Source organism: Spermophilus citellus, assembly GCF_964194105.1.
Source record: "Spermophilus citellus genome assembly, chromosome: 7".
Taxonomy (NCBI): Eukaryota; Metazoa; Chordata; class Mammalia; order Rodentia; family Sciuridae; genus Spermophilus; species Spermophilus citellus.
The window spans coordinates 122,188,807-122,205,341 of NC_138188.1; the positions used below are offsets into that span (position 1 = coordinate 122,188,807).

General features: G+C 33.5%; 1 protein-coding gene and 1 pseudogene across 9 annotated transcripts in view; both read left to right on the forward strand.

Moving 5' to 3' along the window:
- The window catches only part of KLHL24 (kelch like family member 24), a 58,125-nt gene that overhangs the window by 29,322 nt on the left and 12,268 nt on the right, over nucleotides 1–16,535 (forward strand). For 6 of the 8 annotated variants that reach the window (XM_081302160.1, XM_081302163.1, XM_081302162.1 and 3 more), the window contains 4 exons: nucleotides 133–251; nucleotides 3,419–3,607; nucleotides 4,758–4,946; nucleotides 9,429–10,693. In XM_081302160.1, the coding sequence (XP_081158286.1) occupies nucleotides 133–251; nucleotides 3,419–3,607; nucleotides 4,758–4,946; nucleotides 9,429–9,629 (698 nt within the window). In that variant the 3' untranslated portion in view covers nucleotides 9,630–10,693. The other 2 variants (XM_081302165.1, XM_081302166.1) reach the window with 2 other exon arrangements.
- Nucleotides 14,654–16,373, forward strand: LOC308652728 (FUN14 domain-containing protein 2-like; annotated as a pseudogene). The gene is made up of 2 exons: nucleotides 14,654–14,697; nucleotides 15,723–16,373. The product of its transcript is annotated as an FUN14 domain-containing protein 2-like (transcript).

Consider the following 16,535-nt stretch of genomic DNA (forward strand, 5'->3'; position numbering starts at 1 on the left):
AGCGTCTTTCTTTCATTTATTGAACTTAATTCTCAAATTTATGAATTGCCTCCTGTGCTTTGGTGGCATAGATCTCTTAATGATAAATATATAGTGATATATTATTCCATGTGCACTGTTTTGCATTTAAAGGTGGAAGAATCAATAGTCGTGATGTCTGGATTTATAACTCACAGTTAAATATTTGGATCAGAGTTGCCTCTCTAAATAAAGGCAGATGGCGTCACAAAATGGCTGTCCTCCTTGGTAAAGTAAGAGAAACCATTTTTTATTACTGTTGCTGGTACATTTCCAAAATAAATACCACAGCTAAGTCCTGCATTTCACTTTCCCTTTGGGTGTTTTGGATTCAAATAGTATTTCCTTCCATTCCTAACCACAGTAGATAAACTGAAGATATAAACAATATGACACTGTAATTTTGAATGGATATTTTGTTCTCCCAACTTGGAATTCATGGCAATGTAGCACATATCTTTTCTCATGCACATTGGAATCCAAATGCCTAAGAATTGGAAAAGAAAGGAGTTACATCAAAAGGGCAATGTCTAATCCAAGCAAAATTTTTTTTCCTTTTACTGAATTTGGCAGGCAAGCTAAGATTTACTTATCTAAAATGATGTTACTTTATCTTTTTTTTTGTACAAGTAAGGACAAAACAAATTTAAATAACAAGATAAACATCAACATATTTTAAAGAAAATGTATTATTGACTAAAGATAATGAATATTATTAAAATACATACAATATAGAATAAGAACCATATACTAGCCTTCTTAACCTTTTAAAGAACTGTATACTCTTTTTAAAAGTTAAATCTTATATTAAAAACCCATTACATTAAACAGATTATCTTTAGCAGATGTATTAGGGAGTAATTCAAAGTCTGTAGCCATTCCCTGCCAGCATCTCTGTGAGCGCCTCCAAAGCCAACTTAAATGAATGAAAAATCTAAGTGAGGATCACGAGATACTTGACTGCACATAATTCTTTGATTGGTCCCCTCGAACCACTTTCTAAAAAAATCACTACCTTTAAGGCCTTACAGTGAGACATTTCAGAGCCACTTAAAAAACCAGAACTTTTCTAATTGAATCAAAGATGTTGGCTTAGAATTTCCTACTCAGACCCCTATCAGTCTTTCTTGCCCTATATCCCCACAAGAGGCTTCTTGAAGTCTCTATACTGTGGACACTTAGAGCTTCCCAAAACACAGTTTAAAAGCTATTGTTGATTACTAGAGACTTTAATATCATATATGCTGCAGCTATCAACAAAGCCTATGAAAAATTGTGATTGATGTACTGGAAATAAAATATCAGTAGAAATCTTTTTGAAAACCATTGATGTGCTCATACCTACTATATTCTATGTGGTTTTGGTAGCTATGCCTAAAGAATGACAAAGAATTACTAGGAAAGATACTTTAAAATAATTGAGGGGTTAAAAGGAGATGAGCTCTGACTAAAAGTATAATTTGTAATTATTTAATCTGGACATAGACAAATGAAAATGATTGATGCATCAAAAAATATTATGTTTTAGTAAATTCAAATTTTTTTGACAGATACTTGACTCAAAGGTACCCAAAGCTTAAGGTGCTAAATCAAGAAATAAGAAGAATCATTTCTGTTTTACACAGCAAGTCCCCAATTCATGGAAACCATTATCCTAAAAATTAAAATAGAAGCTGGATTCAAATCTATGAATATATTTAAAATTTTTAATACTCTCTATAAGGAAACCTAAGATGACTTAGAATTTAGAATATAGAAAGAGGATATTTACTATAACTTTGTCAGTTTATAAGGAAAACCTTGCCCAAGTTTACACAGATAAAGCAATGGCAAAAGCTCAGATTTTCTCACTCTAGAGCCCTTCTGTCTTGATGCTCATGGTGTGCATTTTTCATTTATATGTATAGGAGTATGTACTAAAGTTTAATCTCTAAGGTTATGTGATAAGTACTCTTGTGTACATTTTTAACTGAGTGAATAAATAATTGAGTTTCTGAGAAGATTAATTGCTATATATGGAGAGGCGGAGCTAGATATGAACCCAGCTGTCCTGTTCCTTGAAACTGCATACCACTTAGAGCTGCACAACCTTTTATAAGTTACTTCCTGAGCTGTATGGTGTTCTGGGCACAAATCCACCATTAGGTCATCATAACATAATGTGAGAAATGCATGACAGAAGTGACATTAGCTTCTGTAAAAATTTAAAGGAACATTGAAAGATAAATTGTAGACAAATTTTAATGACAAGATGTGAAGTTTGGCTTTGGCCTTTGGGATTCGTTGTTGAACTTTTGAATTGATGGCCAGGTGCTTTGGTGCTTGCCTATAATCCCAGCAGCTCAGGAGGCTGAGGCAGGAGGATCACAAGTTCAAAGCCAACCTCAGCAATTTAGTGAGGCCTTAAGCAACTTAGTAAGGCCCTGACTCTAAAGAAAATATAAAAAAGGGCTGGGGATGTGGCTCAGTGATTAAGGATCCCTGGGTTCAATCCCCAATACCAAAAAAAAAAAAAAAAGGAATTGATGAAGTGTTTTAGGAAAATTAATCTATAAGTTTCCAGAGCACAAGAATGGAGATCAGGAGGTTATTTGAGGTTTGAAATCATGTGGACCCTAAGGTAGGATGGTGGTAGTGACAAATAAAAGGAATGGGCAGATACAAGACATGTGTGAAAGAAGATATAGATAGATATAAATAGAACTTAATTAAATTAATCAGATATGAAGGAAGAGTTGATGACGACTGCTCATTAAAGGAAACACGGGGAGCTTTATTAAAATTAAAAAAGCTCCAGATATCTTTCATATAAAGATATTGATTTGCCCTGCCTTCCTCCTGTTTGTAAAGTGAAAATGTACATTAAAGCTCTTTGACGTGAAGATTATAAATTCATTATGCATCAGGTACTAAAAGATAGGCCCTGTCTTCCAAATTCTCATAATCTAATAATCCTTACCTAATATTTTAGTTTCATAGTTTATTACTTTATGAAAATCAAATAGTTCATCATCCATGAGTGTGAACACTTAAGGTAAATCATGCAGTTCTCCATGATCACCAAGGAAGTGGTGAAAATTTATTCTTGAAGTGGGGGCGTGAAAAAAGTCATAAGCTTTCATGTACAAAGTACAGATACACATACAGTGAGACAATAAACAGTATATCTGTGATATTAAAATTTCATCCAAAGTGGTCTCATAGGGGAAAAAAAAGAGTCTTTAAGGCTTCATGGTAGTGTTAAAAAAAAAAAAAAGAAGACACGGAAGCTCTGGGTTAAATATATTGCAGTTATAGATATTTATCAAGGGCTTTTAAAGAGAGGAAATCCCTTCTTTAACCAACTAGTTCAAAATTTGGACTTTTGATATTTAAGTGTTTTTATGTATTTTACATATAGGTATACGTCGTAGGAGGCTATGATGGACAAAACAGACTTAGCAGCGTAGAGTGTTATGATTCCTTTTCAAATCGATGGACTGAAGTAGCTCCCCTTAAGGAAGCAGTGAGTTCTCCTGCAGTGACTAGCTGTGTAGGCAAATTGTTCGTGATTGGTGGAGGACCTGATGATAATACTTGTTCTGATAAGGTAAGTCAGTGCCCCTGCCCCCCACTCTCTTTACTGTGGATGGAACCCAGAGCCTTGAGCATGCTGAGAATGCTCTATACCACTGATCCACGTCCCCAAACCATAAGCCATGTTCTTATAAAGAAATTACCAAAAATATATATAAAAAGGGAAAGACAGAAAGTTTATCCAGTAGGTAGTTAGGTTGCTTAGTGTGAAAGATCTTTTAAAAATTTATTCTTTTGGGGAAAACCTCTGAATTTTGTGTTGTTAAAGCGAGACCCTACAATATCTAAACACTTTTCATAACAAGTGTAATTAAAGATGTTTGAAATAAAACTAATCTCAGTACTGAAATTTTACTGCTATCATCTACAGAATCTAAATTATTCACATGCAACACAGTTGGGAAGTGAATTAGCCCAGGATAAAGCACAATGACTAATTATACTGCTTCCAACTAGGTCATTTTGTGCATACTTTCAAAGTATTTTTAGAACAAAAAGGAGGAAAAGGAGCCCCTGCAATGTAAATAGAGGATGGCTCACAGTAACTGCAGTTCATTGAATTCCTGAGACAAAAGAACATATGTGGTCCTAACATCTCAGGAAACACCATTTTTATTCTGGGGAAAAAAGTATCTAATGCCTAATTGGTCTATAAATGTTACCTTAATTTTGTCAATCGATTCTTTTTCTAAGTTAAATTTCAATACAGTGTGGTCAAATGTCACTTAGAATTCATGAATTCAGAACTTACAATAACTTATTGAATTGAGGTCTACTTGTATTTTTTTTTTTAAGAAAGGACTCCTTAAAAGTACAAAGAAATTATTTTCAGATTGAGGAATGATTATTCCACATAAGGCAATTTTTAAAAATTTAGACTGCTAATTTCAGTGGAAATAAGTAAAACTAACCTGATGGCCCTTCATCCTGGAAACAGTGTGCATTTATTACTTTTTTCTGCTTCATAGTAATAAATTTGTATTTTTTTTGGAGAATTTATTCTAAATATACACATTTCACTGTGCGGCTAACCTCCTCCTTTAATTCTCTGAACAAATGGAATTTTATTTTGAATCATGTTTCTGTGTATTGGTAGACCTTTTATTAAGTAAATTTACTAATTTATTTAGAAACTTTAATTAAGTGTTTCTATATATTATTAGGTTCAATCTTATGATCCAGAAACCAACTCTTGGCTACTTCGTGCAGCTATCCCAATTGCAAAGAGGTGTATAACAGCTGTCTCCTTAAACAACCTGATCTATGTTGCTGGTGGACTGACCAAGACAATATACTGTTATGATCCAGTTGAAGACTACTGGATGCATGTACAGAATACATTCAGCCGACAGGTAATATTGTAAAACAGTCCAGGAGACAAATAAACCTAGGAGGGACCAAGCACATGACTACTATTAATCCACTGGAATTTTACTTTTAAAATATTACCTATTTACTTGAACTTCATATTTTTTTAAAGTTCCACATAAAACTTTTATGAACTCATTCCAGGGAATTTTTTTTTAAATAACTTCCTTTTTGCCATCCCAAGATGAAGTATCTATTGATTTTTTTTATTCCCTTTAACCTTTTTCAGAACCCTATTCTTGTCTTCATCCCCTTTTTAATATTTTTGAAGAAATGTTCTCATATGGATGCTTTTCTGGTTAGCAACTAGGTCATTTGTTGTTTTTGTTATAAAGGACATGGTTTGTGCGTTTCCACCTGGAGCCCACTCCCTTATCCCTGCCATTCCCCAAAAGACCTTCCCTCAACCTTTTGAATCATGGCTCTGTTTACCTTCCTTCTAGCAAAATGCTGCTTTTGATGCTGGAAATCTGGCTCTACTTATAACCACTTAAAAATGTTGTACTCTCACAGTCACTACTAGTAATCTCTTTAAGTCTCTTTCATATTTTTCTTAATTTTTTCTACTCAGTCCTTAAATATGAATGTTGTTTGAGCCCCTTTCCCCTTACCTCTTCCCAGTATATAGTCTATTCCTGAATGATTTCATCTGCTACCCAGTACTGAAGACTTCAAGTCTTGATCTGCACCAAAGCCTCTCTCCTGCACTCCAGACTCCAATTTCCAGCTGTCTATTTTCCATGGGTGCCCAAGACTTCAGACTTAGTTAAAATGTACCTTCTTTGCCAAGCTTACTTTTTTTGTGTCTCCAAGTAACTTAGAAATGTAATTTATTAGATATTCTTCACTTTCTATTAAATTCAATCAATCTATTAAATTGAACCATTTTGCCACCAGATCTTTTCTTTACACATGTAAATTCATCTCTCCCTTGACTGGAAACCTACTTGTTTTATCACTTCATTCTAGACCTTCTCTTACGAATCTTTTCTTTGCCTTTTCAGCCTCACTTTCTATAACTGTATCCCAATTACATTCCCAATCCTGATTTTCTTTTTTTTTTCCTTCCTTCTTGCCTTCCCTCTTTCTTCTCTTCCTCCCTCCCTTCCTCCCTCCCTTCCTTCCTTCTTCCTTTTTAAATTTTGAGACAGGGTCTCACTAAGTTTCCAAGGCCAGCCTCAAACCTCATGGTCCCCCTACTTCAACTGCCCAAGTCTCTGGGATTATGGGTGTGCACCACTGTACCTTACTCATTACTTGTGGTCTCTAAACAGGTCATATATATTCTTGTCTTGGTTCTCGTTGTCTCCTCCTTAGCTTCTAATGAACCTTTTTTTTTTTTTTAAACCTTCTCTATTTGTAATTATTCATTTCAAAAACAAACTTCATAGTTACAACAAACTGATTTTACTTTGGCCAGAACTGATTGTGTTTTCCTTCTGATGTTACAACTTCCAACACTTATGTTATGACACTAACATATTCCCTAATGGGTATAAATTGAGTATTTTCCATGCTGGTCTTCAGCCTTCTTGAGAATACTATTCTAACTCATCTCTTAATGTATTTTGGATTTATTCATGTTCAGTAAATATTGAGTAAGTAAGCAAATGAGAAAGTAAAGTAAATGAAGAACCTAATTTTAAGATAATCTTATATTCAAGATACACAAGAGATATAGTATAGAACTATAAGGATAATGAAGAGGATTTGAGTGTAACACAATCTTTTTAAAGTTGTTGATATTGAGTTATGGTCTCCACTTAATAATGTATTCAGACTATCATTATGCCAACTGATAAAAGAGACATAATATGATCTTCAGCTTCAGAGTATGGAGTGAATATAATCTTTTATCCTTCTCATATTACATTTAAGAGGAAATGAAGTTTTAATCTAAAATATCTTTTATTGGCTTGTTTTATGAATATTTTAAAGAGTAATTCATTTTTACTAAAGATCACTGTTCATTAGAAACTTGATTATACTGTACAAAATGAGAGCTTAGTTAGGAAGCTAATTACCACATAAACATAATGCAGAGCATACAATGAATATATTTTTAATTGGATGATTGACATAACCGAAAAATATCAACAACAGGACATCATGGCACATTTTCTCTAAACAGTGAATAACATAGATTTCAGAAATTTCAAGGGAAAGGAACATTTGGATCAGAAGTATATTAAATTTTACAAAGACTATTGAAGTTCAAATGTAGTGCCAGGATTTGGGGGATCATTTTCTCTCCCCTCATTCCTTCTCACTACCAGTATTACTAAGTGTATGTATGTATTAATTGCCTGCCCTTTTAATGCTAATCAGTGAAAAAGATAATTCTAATTTTTTGGTAGACAATAAAATGAGAAATGAATCTAAAACTATTGCTTTTTTTAATGCTCAAAATATTAAGTAACAAAGAGTTGAAAATATTTTAACTTTTTAACTTTTTTTTATGGTCCTTATGGACCCAACCTATTTCTCTATTTGTTCGTCACCATTCCCATGCCTCTCAACTTTGCATAATTCCTTAAGGTCACAATTTGATATTCTAAACATATTTTGCTTTCTGCTTTCTAACCCCCATTAGAAATGTCCTTGTTAAAAAATTATAGGTTTGGGGGTTTTTTGTGGGCTTTTTTTTTTTTTTCTTTTTAGTACTAGAAATTGAACAGGAACGCTTAACTACTGAGCCACATCCCCAGTCCTTTTTATATGTTTTCTTTTTATTGTTGTTGTTATATTGAGATAGAGTCTCACTAAATTGCTGAGACTGGCCTCAAACTTGGCCTCCCAAGTAGCTGGGATTTCAGTGGTATGCCACCATGCCCAGCAGCAGGGGTGTTTTTTAAGTCAATTATGAAGATTTCTTTTCTTTCTTCAGTAGACCAGGTATTTAAAATATCATTAAAGTTTAGAATAATTAAAATAACTCTGATCATTGTTGTGTACTGTTGGTTAACATTTTAACAGTTAAGCATTTATAAAAGTAATTAAAGAGAAGATTTTTAATAATATAAGAATCATTTCATTTTAGTCTTTAAAAATAACATTAAAACTTCATATATTGATCAATTATTTTTGCCACTAGCTACCCTTTGAGTAAAGAATAAGTGTTTCATATAGTATACATATACACAGAGTAAAGAGTAGGTATTTTACAGAGTGAAATAAACAATTTTATCTGGTAGAAATAATTTCCCAGTATGAATGAATATTTGTTTTCAAGGTGGCTTGCTTCATTCATTTAAATTCTGAGCATTGTTATCTGAAATATTAATAACCAGATTGTGTAATGACACATTGCTTTAGAATCACCATAAAAGTAATTATACCATTCAATATTCAACATAGCTTGTACCTGAAAATGTAGTATATTTTTGTTATTGTTTTATTGTATTCAGAACTTTTAGGATTTATAGAAAGAGCTCATTGTGCTTTAGTTTGACTTATAATTTGTGTATCTCATGGGTTTCACTCAAGATAAAAATATCATTCATTAATGTTAATAAGCCATTTCATTTTCACATATAAATTCTAATACAGGCATTTTAAGTACTCACTGATGCTTTCAGACCTGAAGATTGTGCAAATCCACCACAATTTAGATTTTTTCTATAAGAGGGAAATCTATATGTAGCAAATCTGTCCAGTGAAAATGTTTATTGAACTCATTGGTAGAACTGTTTCATTGTAGATGATGTGAAACCACAATAACAAGATACAATATTACAAGATATTAATTTTCTGAAGTAAAATGAAATGTAAATAGAGTATTTGACTTATAGCATAAATAAGTCCATGTAAAAGTGAGATAAATTTTAGTATTGTTTATTTGTTTGAAAAATCACTCTCATTTTTCACAAAAATAATTATTTTATGTAGTTACTATATTATTGCCACACAAGAGTAAAACTTAAGCTAAGAATACCATCATAGGCAAAGATAACTAAAATGTTATTTGGATCATTTCTGTGATTTGGTTATAACTAATATTTGGTTATAGCTAATTTGGTATAACTCTTCCTCTCATTCCTTCATTCAACTTGTGGGTAGTTCTATAAAGTGAATAAGATTCCTACCTGTGGTCAGGTAATAGCTAGTTTCTATGATATTAAAAAACAACAACTTCCTCAGTAGAATTAGTAGAAGCGACTGTTTTTCAAAGAGGTTTTGTTTCATAATTGTTAAGTTAAGCCTTTCTATGTCAGTCTACCATGCCCATCCTGCCTTCACATCTTGGCCCCAATTACTAACATATAATATATATTTCTATTCACTCCATGCATACAGAATTATCTAGTGCCCACACACAGGACGGGAATTGGACAAAAAGTAGCTTAACTTATATTATGTTTCCCTTTTTTTAATTGTGTTTAAATGTCTTTTTTTTTTACTTTTCAGTTTGTTACCAAATTTTTTATCTGCAACAGTTAATTTTTTTTATGTATTTGGTTAAACAGGAAAACTGTGGTATGTCTGTGTGTAATGGTAAAATATATATCCTGGGTGGAAGACGGGAAAATGGAGAAGCCACAGACACTATTCTCTGTTATGATCCTGCGACAAGTATCATCACAGGGGTGGCTGCAATGCCCAGGCCAGTGTCCTATCATGGCTGTGTGACTATCCATAGATACAATGAGAAATGCTTTAAGCTTTAAAGCCAGGATACCTCACCAAGAAGCCACACTGATCCAAGATGAGAGGTTTTAAAAACTCCTGAGTGGGAACTTGACTTATCTCCTCTGTGCCATATTCAAAAAATAGTAAAACCAATAATCCTGGTGCCTTTCTCCCCAGTACATCAGTCTTTCAAACTGTAATAAAGCCTTTGCTGTAATGGAAAGAAGTTGTTAAAGATAATTATGGTGATTGTTGCTTGACCTTTGAGAGTTTACCCTTGTATTTGTTAAGAAGCCTCTGTGGAGTAGGAAATAATGTCTGCCTGAATACTTTTTTAGAAATTTGTGAATGGTCTTTTCATTTATGTATGTTTATCTGCAAGACTGTATATTCCTTATTTTGTTATTTATGTAAAGAAAAATTGTATGACTGAGGCTTCATTTAGGTTGACTCACCTAATGCTGAGAATGCTTAGTATGTATTCTTAGGGAGAAAAATCAATTTTAAAAATCTTTGCAACAGACATAGCATATCCACACTGATTAATTTTATTGAAGGGTTTTTTTCCCCCTGCAATTGATAAAATTGTAATAACAATTCGAGTATCATAAAATACTGAATTATTGTGACTTCATTCTTAGAACTGCTGTCTTATATTAAACATGTTTTTGGGGGAGGAGTTAGGTAGGAGATACAGATATAAGTGCCCATAAAAGGGGAATGAAAATTACAAGTTAATTTGTAAGAAAAATTAAACAACTATTTAAGAGAATGGGACCCACTGTGGCTCTCAAAGTATTTATGCATCATCTCTAAGTCCTCTAAGGAAGTCTCTTTCCTTTAACCTGACAAAGGAGTTGAAATCCATTTTGCAATGTTGTCGTGTGAAAACTAGGAACGGGTTTTCTCCCCAGCCAATAGGTTTGACCTCATTAGTATGGTGCTTTGGGTCAGAACCTCTTCCTTGGTTATTCTGCTTTCTTTGAAACGGCTAAAAAACTGAGAATCTCTACTGTTGAAGTGCCTTTAATAGGCTAAAGCAGGGACCACTTACCTCAGTGGGTCCATTTTTCTTTTAAACCTAGCTCTGAATAAAAAACAACAGTGGTTCCAGTCTTCTGAGATAAATCCAAATTGTATTAATTTGTGTAAAACAGACTGATTTGTCTAGATTTCTCAACTACAGTTTTTGAAGCTTACCAGTTTTTAGAGAGGAATGTCAAAATTTTTCCAAGGCAAATAAATGGATATGGCAGGAACTACAGCCTAAGTAATTATTGTGATTCCTGGATGGCCGGATATAATTTACAACATTTTAGGGATGTACCAGGTAGCCTACTGTATTTTAACTTCCCAGTCAATGTTGTCTCTCACTTTGGAATTGCATACTCCTTTTCATAGTAGGGACGATGCAAATACATGATTATAGTGTCACCAGATTTTTGTTAAAACCAAAGTAGTCATCAAAAAACCTAACATTGGTAAACTTGTTTTTCCCCTTATTCTAGAATGACATAGACGTTTCAAATAGAGAAACTTTAGAGCTTAGGATCTAAATTCAAGTCAATTTTAAAATGATACATAATTTTCTGTGATAACTATCAAAGCAATTCAGAAAATAATTAGTTGAAAAACAGTTATATATACAATTGGGATGCTTGTACTGTAATTTTATAATAAATATCTTCATTATACTTTTGTAGATAATGGAACCTATTTAGTTCAGAAATTCTTTATAGTAAATGAGATAATGTATGAAAACATGTTTTGTAAATGCTTAGAATTATACAAACAATAGTTGTTATTTTTATGTGTATTTGTAAGCTCTTGTCCGTACAGAGACTTCACATAAAAAAAAAAAACTTTCTTAAGATAACTTTGTATTCTAGTATTTTTGTCTATTGTAAAAGTATTAACTATTTACTTATATTTTGTTTTACATTTATTTTCATATCCATGTGTTTGTTGTAGTAAAATTGAAATGAAACCTTAACAAAAATAATTTGTTTAAACACAGACCTCATATCAATATTGTTTAATTTTTTCTCTACATAATTTTTAAACTACATAAATTAAGTAGTTGCAATTTATGTTGAAGGCCACCAAGTACTTAGCATGAATCCTATAAAATTAAAGTAATTTTTTTAAAGTTACACAACTGATATTTTAACTTACTTTAATTATTTTTCTTCCTGTTTCTAATTCTTGATCAATAATGGCATTCGCCTTGATTTTAAAAAAATATTTTAGGATACAATTAGTATATCAAAAGGGATATATCAACCAAATTGGTGTCAGATTATATTCATTCTGTCATCCCATAGTTGGCAGATTTTTCTCTTGACAGGTGATGCTTGAATGAGCCTCTGGGTTAGTATGCATGTGTATACCTGTATAGATAGATAGATAGATTAGATAGATAGATAGATACATAGATACATAGATAGATACATAGAAAGAAAGAAAGAAAGAAAGAAAGAAAGAAAGAAAGAAAGAAAGAAAGAAAGAAAGATAGATAGATAGATAGATAGATTGTGGACACACACATATACAAACACCAAGAATTTTTGCAGTTTGTGATCAGAAAAAAAAAAAAAAGTAAAAATTAGTTGACATGTTAAATTCGATTCCATAAGATTTTTGTTGTTGTTTGGGCATTTCTAGAGTACTTTTTTTACATTTGAAAGTACAAGATAAGTATTAGTAATGATGACTTATATACCATCAGAATCTATATAACCAGTTTTTACAAGGTTAGAAAACAAATTGGCAGCAGAGATGTTTGCTAACCCCAGCTTGATACTTCAGTTGGAAAGAGAATTTGAAGGTATGTTCTGTGGATAACAGAAAAATAGTTTTTGTGTTTGTTGCATGTGTGTGTGTTTCATGAACTTGTATCCTTTTCCATATTTTTCCTCTGTGAATGAGTGACAGAGTGATCTAACTTCCTCCTTTTCTACTGTAATACTCCCACTGACTGTACTGCACAGGCATGAAATGGTAGCCTATTGGGTCTTCAGTAACTTTTTTTTTCCTAAATAAGTGAAACATAGATATTTAACTCCATTTAAACCAGGTTAAGAAAAGATGATATATATATATAGACACTCAGGGAGGGTATTAACTTGTCACTTTTGCCTATCTGGGTGTTTAAAGTGCCATAACTAAATAACTTTCAGTTGATGATTCTAGAGTAAATTAAATTTGGTAAAGGAGCTTCACACGTGGCAGTGGTTAAACATTCTTTTGTATTTAAAAAAATTAAAATGTTTTGTGAACTGGTATATTTTCTCTTAGTGAATATGAATTGTTTCTTTATCTCTACTGTCAATACCCTTTTTAAAACTCAGGAAAGACAAAGGTTCAATTATACCACTTTTGTCAATGTGCAAACCAGGTGTATGTTTCTTTTTCCTGTTATCTGGATATGGCAATAGATTTTTTAAAAATTACTGTGAGAACCCATACATGAAAAGAGAGGAGTTGAATTGTTTGTGTGTGCCTTTTGAGTCTTGAGCTTTACATGTGGAAAAGACATCTACTCCAGACTATTTTCAAAGAGAGGGAGAGATTGCTATTTATGTGGTGCCAAGTGATAAGATTATGTCTCACAAAGGCTTCCTATGGATTGCCTTTATTTTTAGTAAACTCAAGACACTGGTTAACCTCAACATAATTTTGGCCTTATTAGAATTTCTTGTTCTTTATGTTGAAAGCCAGGTTTACATAACCTCATCCCCATTATTTTTTTTAGGTAAATAAATTGACCATACCAAGGCACCAGAATAGGAGAATTTGGTTGACCTATAAAACAGTAGGTGTGACTAGCTAGCTATGCTAATTGTTATTTCTAAAATGTTAGGCACCAGAAACCACTTGAGCCAGGCGTGTGAACTGATAATTCCAGAGACATTTTCAACATATGTTAGACATTTTTAAATGTTTTATATGAATGTTTTACATTTGTGTGATTGCTTTAGATATTAAATTTACTTAGTGCTAAAGATGATCATAATTTTTAAAGAATAGCAAGTCATAACTTATTTTATATATTGTTCCAAAGAAAACAATTTGTTTTAATGTTTTCAAAATAACTACATCTGAATTTGTTTATGTGCCTTAAGTTCTCCAGTGCTATTTCAATTTTTTTCAATCTAAGCAAAGCTTACCTTAGTAAGTTTCATATTTGTTTCCTATAGAGTACATAAACTTCCCCCTTAAATATTTTAATGAGCACCAACTGTGATTGCTTGGCAGAATGAGAATGTTAAAGAGAAGTCATTGGGTGCTTGGAGTTTTATTATATTTTTATTTCTATTTTTTGATACCTAGGTGCTTTTTAAAATATTTAGACAAACATTTATCTTATTTTGATTAAGCTCTTGTAAATGTCATTTGAAATATCTACATCTAGTGTCAAAAAAAGTATTTATCTAATTTCTTTCGTTCCATTCTTCATACTATTTTTTCCCTCTACATGCTTTAACTTTCTTGAGAAAGCATTTCTTCCCTTTCCTATCACTCCTCCCTGCAGTTTATATAAATTCTATTGAGACTCAAACAACCCAGTTTTAAAATTGAACTAAGTATAGTCTGCTTTACAACTAGTACAGACCTGTGGCAGCCAAAGTCATTTGCTTTCAATTAGCTACTACGGAATCTTCACAGTGAAATGTATTACATTGTTCTCAATTCAGCTGTAGCACATTAATATTTACATGTTTTGTTTTTATTCTTACATAGTTTAAATTTTTAAGAAGTTGTAAAATGTCTTTTAACCATTATTACTTGACTGTATGGTTACATTAAATTTTGTTTTCCAAAAATATGTTGTTCTGTTTTTTTTTTAAATATATCAAAGTACTTTGGATACATATAAATGTTTGTGTGTATTTTTCTCATGTGACATAAAATAACTGCAGGATAAATAAGAAACTGAAAATACTAGTGTTATGACAGGTTTGTCCTCCCCAAAGTTTCCTGTGTTAGCATGATCCCCACTGTAGTGGTGCTGAAGTGGTAGAACTTTAAAAGATGGAGCCTAGTAGAAAGTGGATAGGTCATGGAGGGCACTGCCTTAGAAGGCATTAATACTGCTCTCGTGAAGTGGGTTAGTGCTCACAAGAATGAGTAGTTAAAAAAACAAAGTCAGCCATCTCAGCTCCTCTCTGGCTTTTTGTTTTGCCATGTTATCTCTCCCTCTCACATGCATTCCCACCATGATGCCATCTGCCATGTTGTGATGCAGGCAGAAGGCCCTCAGAAGAGTTGAGCAGTGGGGCTGGAGATGTGGCTCAGGCGGTGGCGGGCTCGCCTGGCAAGCATGCATCCCGGGTTGGATCCTCAGCACCACATACAAACAAAGATATTGTGTCGCTGAGAACTGAAAAATGAATATTGAAAAATTCTCATTCATTCTCTCTCTCTCTCTCTCTCTCTCTCTCTCTCTCTCAAAAAAAGAAGAAGAGCTGAGCAGAAACCAGTGCCATGCTCTTGAACCTCCACACTGTGAGCTAATTAAACCTGTCTTCTGAATGTTACCCAATTTTGCTATAGCAATAAAACACAGACTAAGGTAAAAAAAGGAAACTTAACTGCATTTGTGTGGGTGTGGGGGTGTGTATAATTATATGTAGTCATATCAGTATGTATAAAATGGAATTTTTTTGTCTAGACCACATGAAAGACCTATTCCAAAAAAAAATTTAATTCAGAGGGTAATTCATAACATTTATACCCTAGCATTCTTTTTGGATTTAACCCAGGGTGCTTTACCACTGAGCCACATCCTCAGCCCTTTTTATTTATTTATTTTTCAATATTTTTTTTAGTTGTAATTGAACATAATACCTTTATTTTATTTTTACATGGTGCTGATGAGTCACTGGGATTACAAGCGTGAGCCCCACTGTGCCTGGCTCTTTGATTTGGTTCTCAAAAGTACTTCTATTGTAAATCAAAGATAAAGAACTTAAGAAATTTGATTTCAAATAAATTTGAAAAAGAAAAACCGGTGTTATTTACTAGAGAGGCAGTGTCAGAAGTCAAAAAGGAACTATGGTGTCACGACTTACTGGAGAGGCAATGTCTGAATTTGTATTAACAACAGTAGGGGCCCCACGTGCCTGAAGCTTGCTAACCACACCAGCGCGGTACTCGGTGTCCTGCCGCGCCGATCCTCTGCAAGTGGCCTCGCGAGAAGTGCTCGTCGAAATGGCAGCGTCAAGGTAGCTGGACCTTGCAGAATTTGCTAAAAAGCAACCATGGTGGCGCAAACTGTTTGGGCAGGAGTCTGGGCCTTCAGCTGAAAAGTATAGCGTGGCAACCCAGCTGTTAATTGGAGGTGTCACTGGATGGTGCACTGGTTTCATCTTCCAGAAGGTTGGAAAATTGGCTGCAACAACTGTGGGAGGCGGATTTTTTCTCCTTCAGCTTGCAAACTATACTGGGTACATTAAAGTTGATTGGCAGTGAGTAGAAAAGGACATGAAAAAAGCCAAAGAACAGCTTAAGATTCGTAAGAGCAACCAAATACCAACTGAGGTCAAGAGTAAAGCTGAGGAGGTTGTGTCATTTGTGAAGAAGAATGTTCTAGTGACTGGAGGATTTTTTGGAGGCTTTTTGCTTGGCATGGCATCCTAAGGAAGATAACTTCACTTCCATTGTTCTGATTTTTTTCTAATCAGCAGCCTCTACACTCCATCATAGGACATCAAGTCTCGTGTTCTCCCATGCCTTCCTCCCTATTGTGTCAAACCTGAATTGGCTTCTATAGGCATCTGTTGGTACAAGTTAATACAGGCCCTACCTGCTGTGAGCTTGATGGTGATGGAAGAGACGTTAGACATTAGCTCTCCTCCCAGTATACTCCCCACTTGGTCAATCGTCAGCAAAAAATGTCCTTTCCCTTATAAAATACCAGAATACATTGCAAGATCATTTGT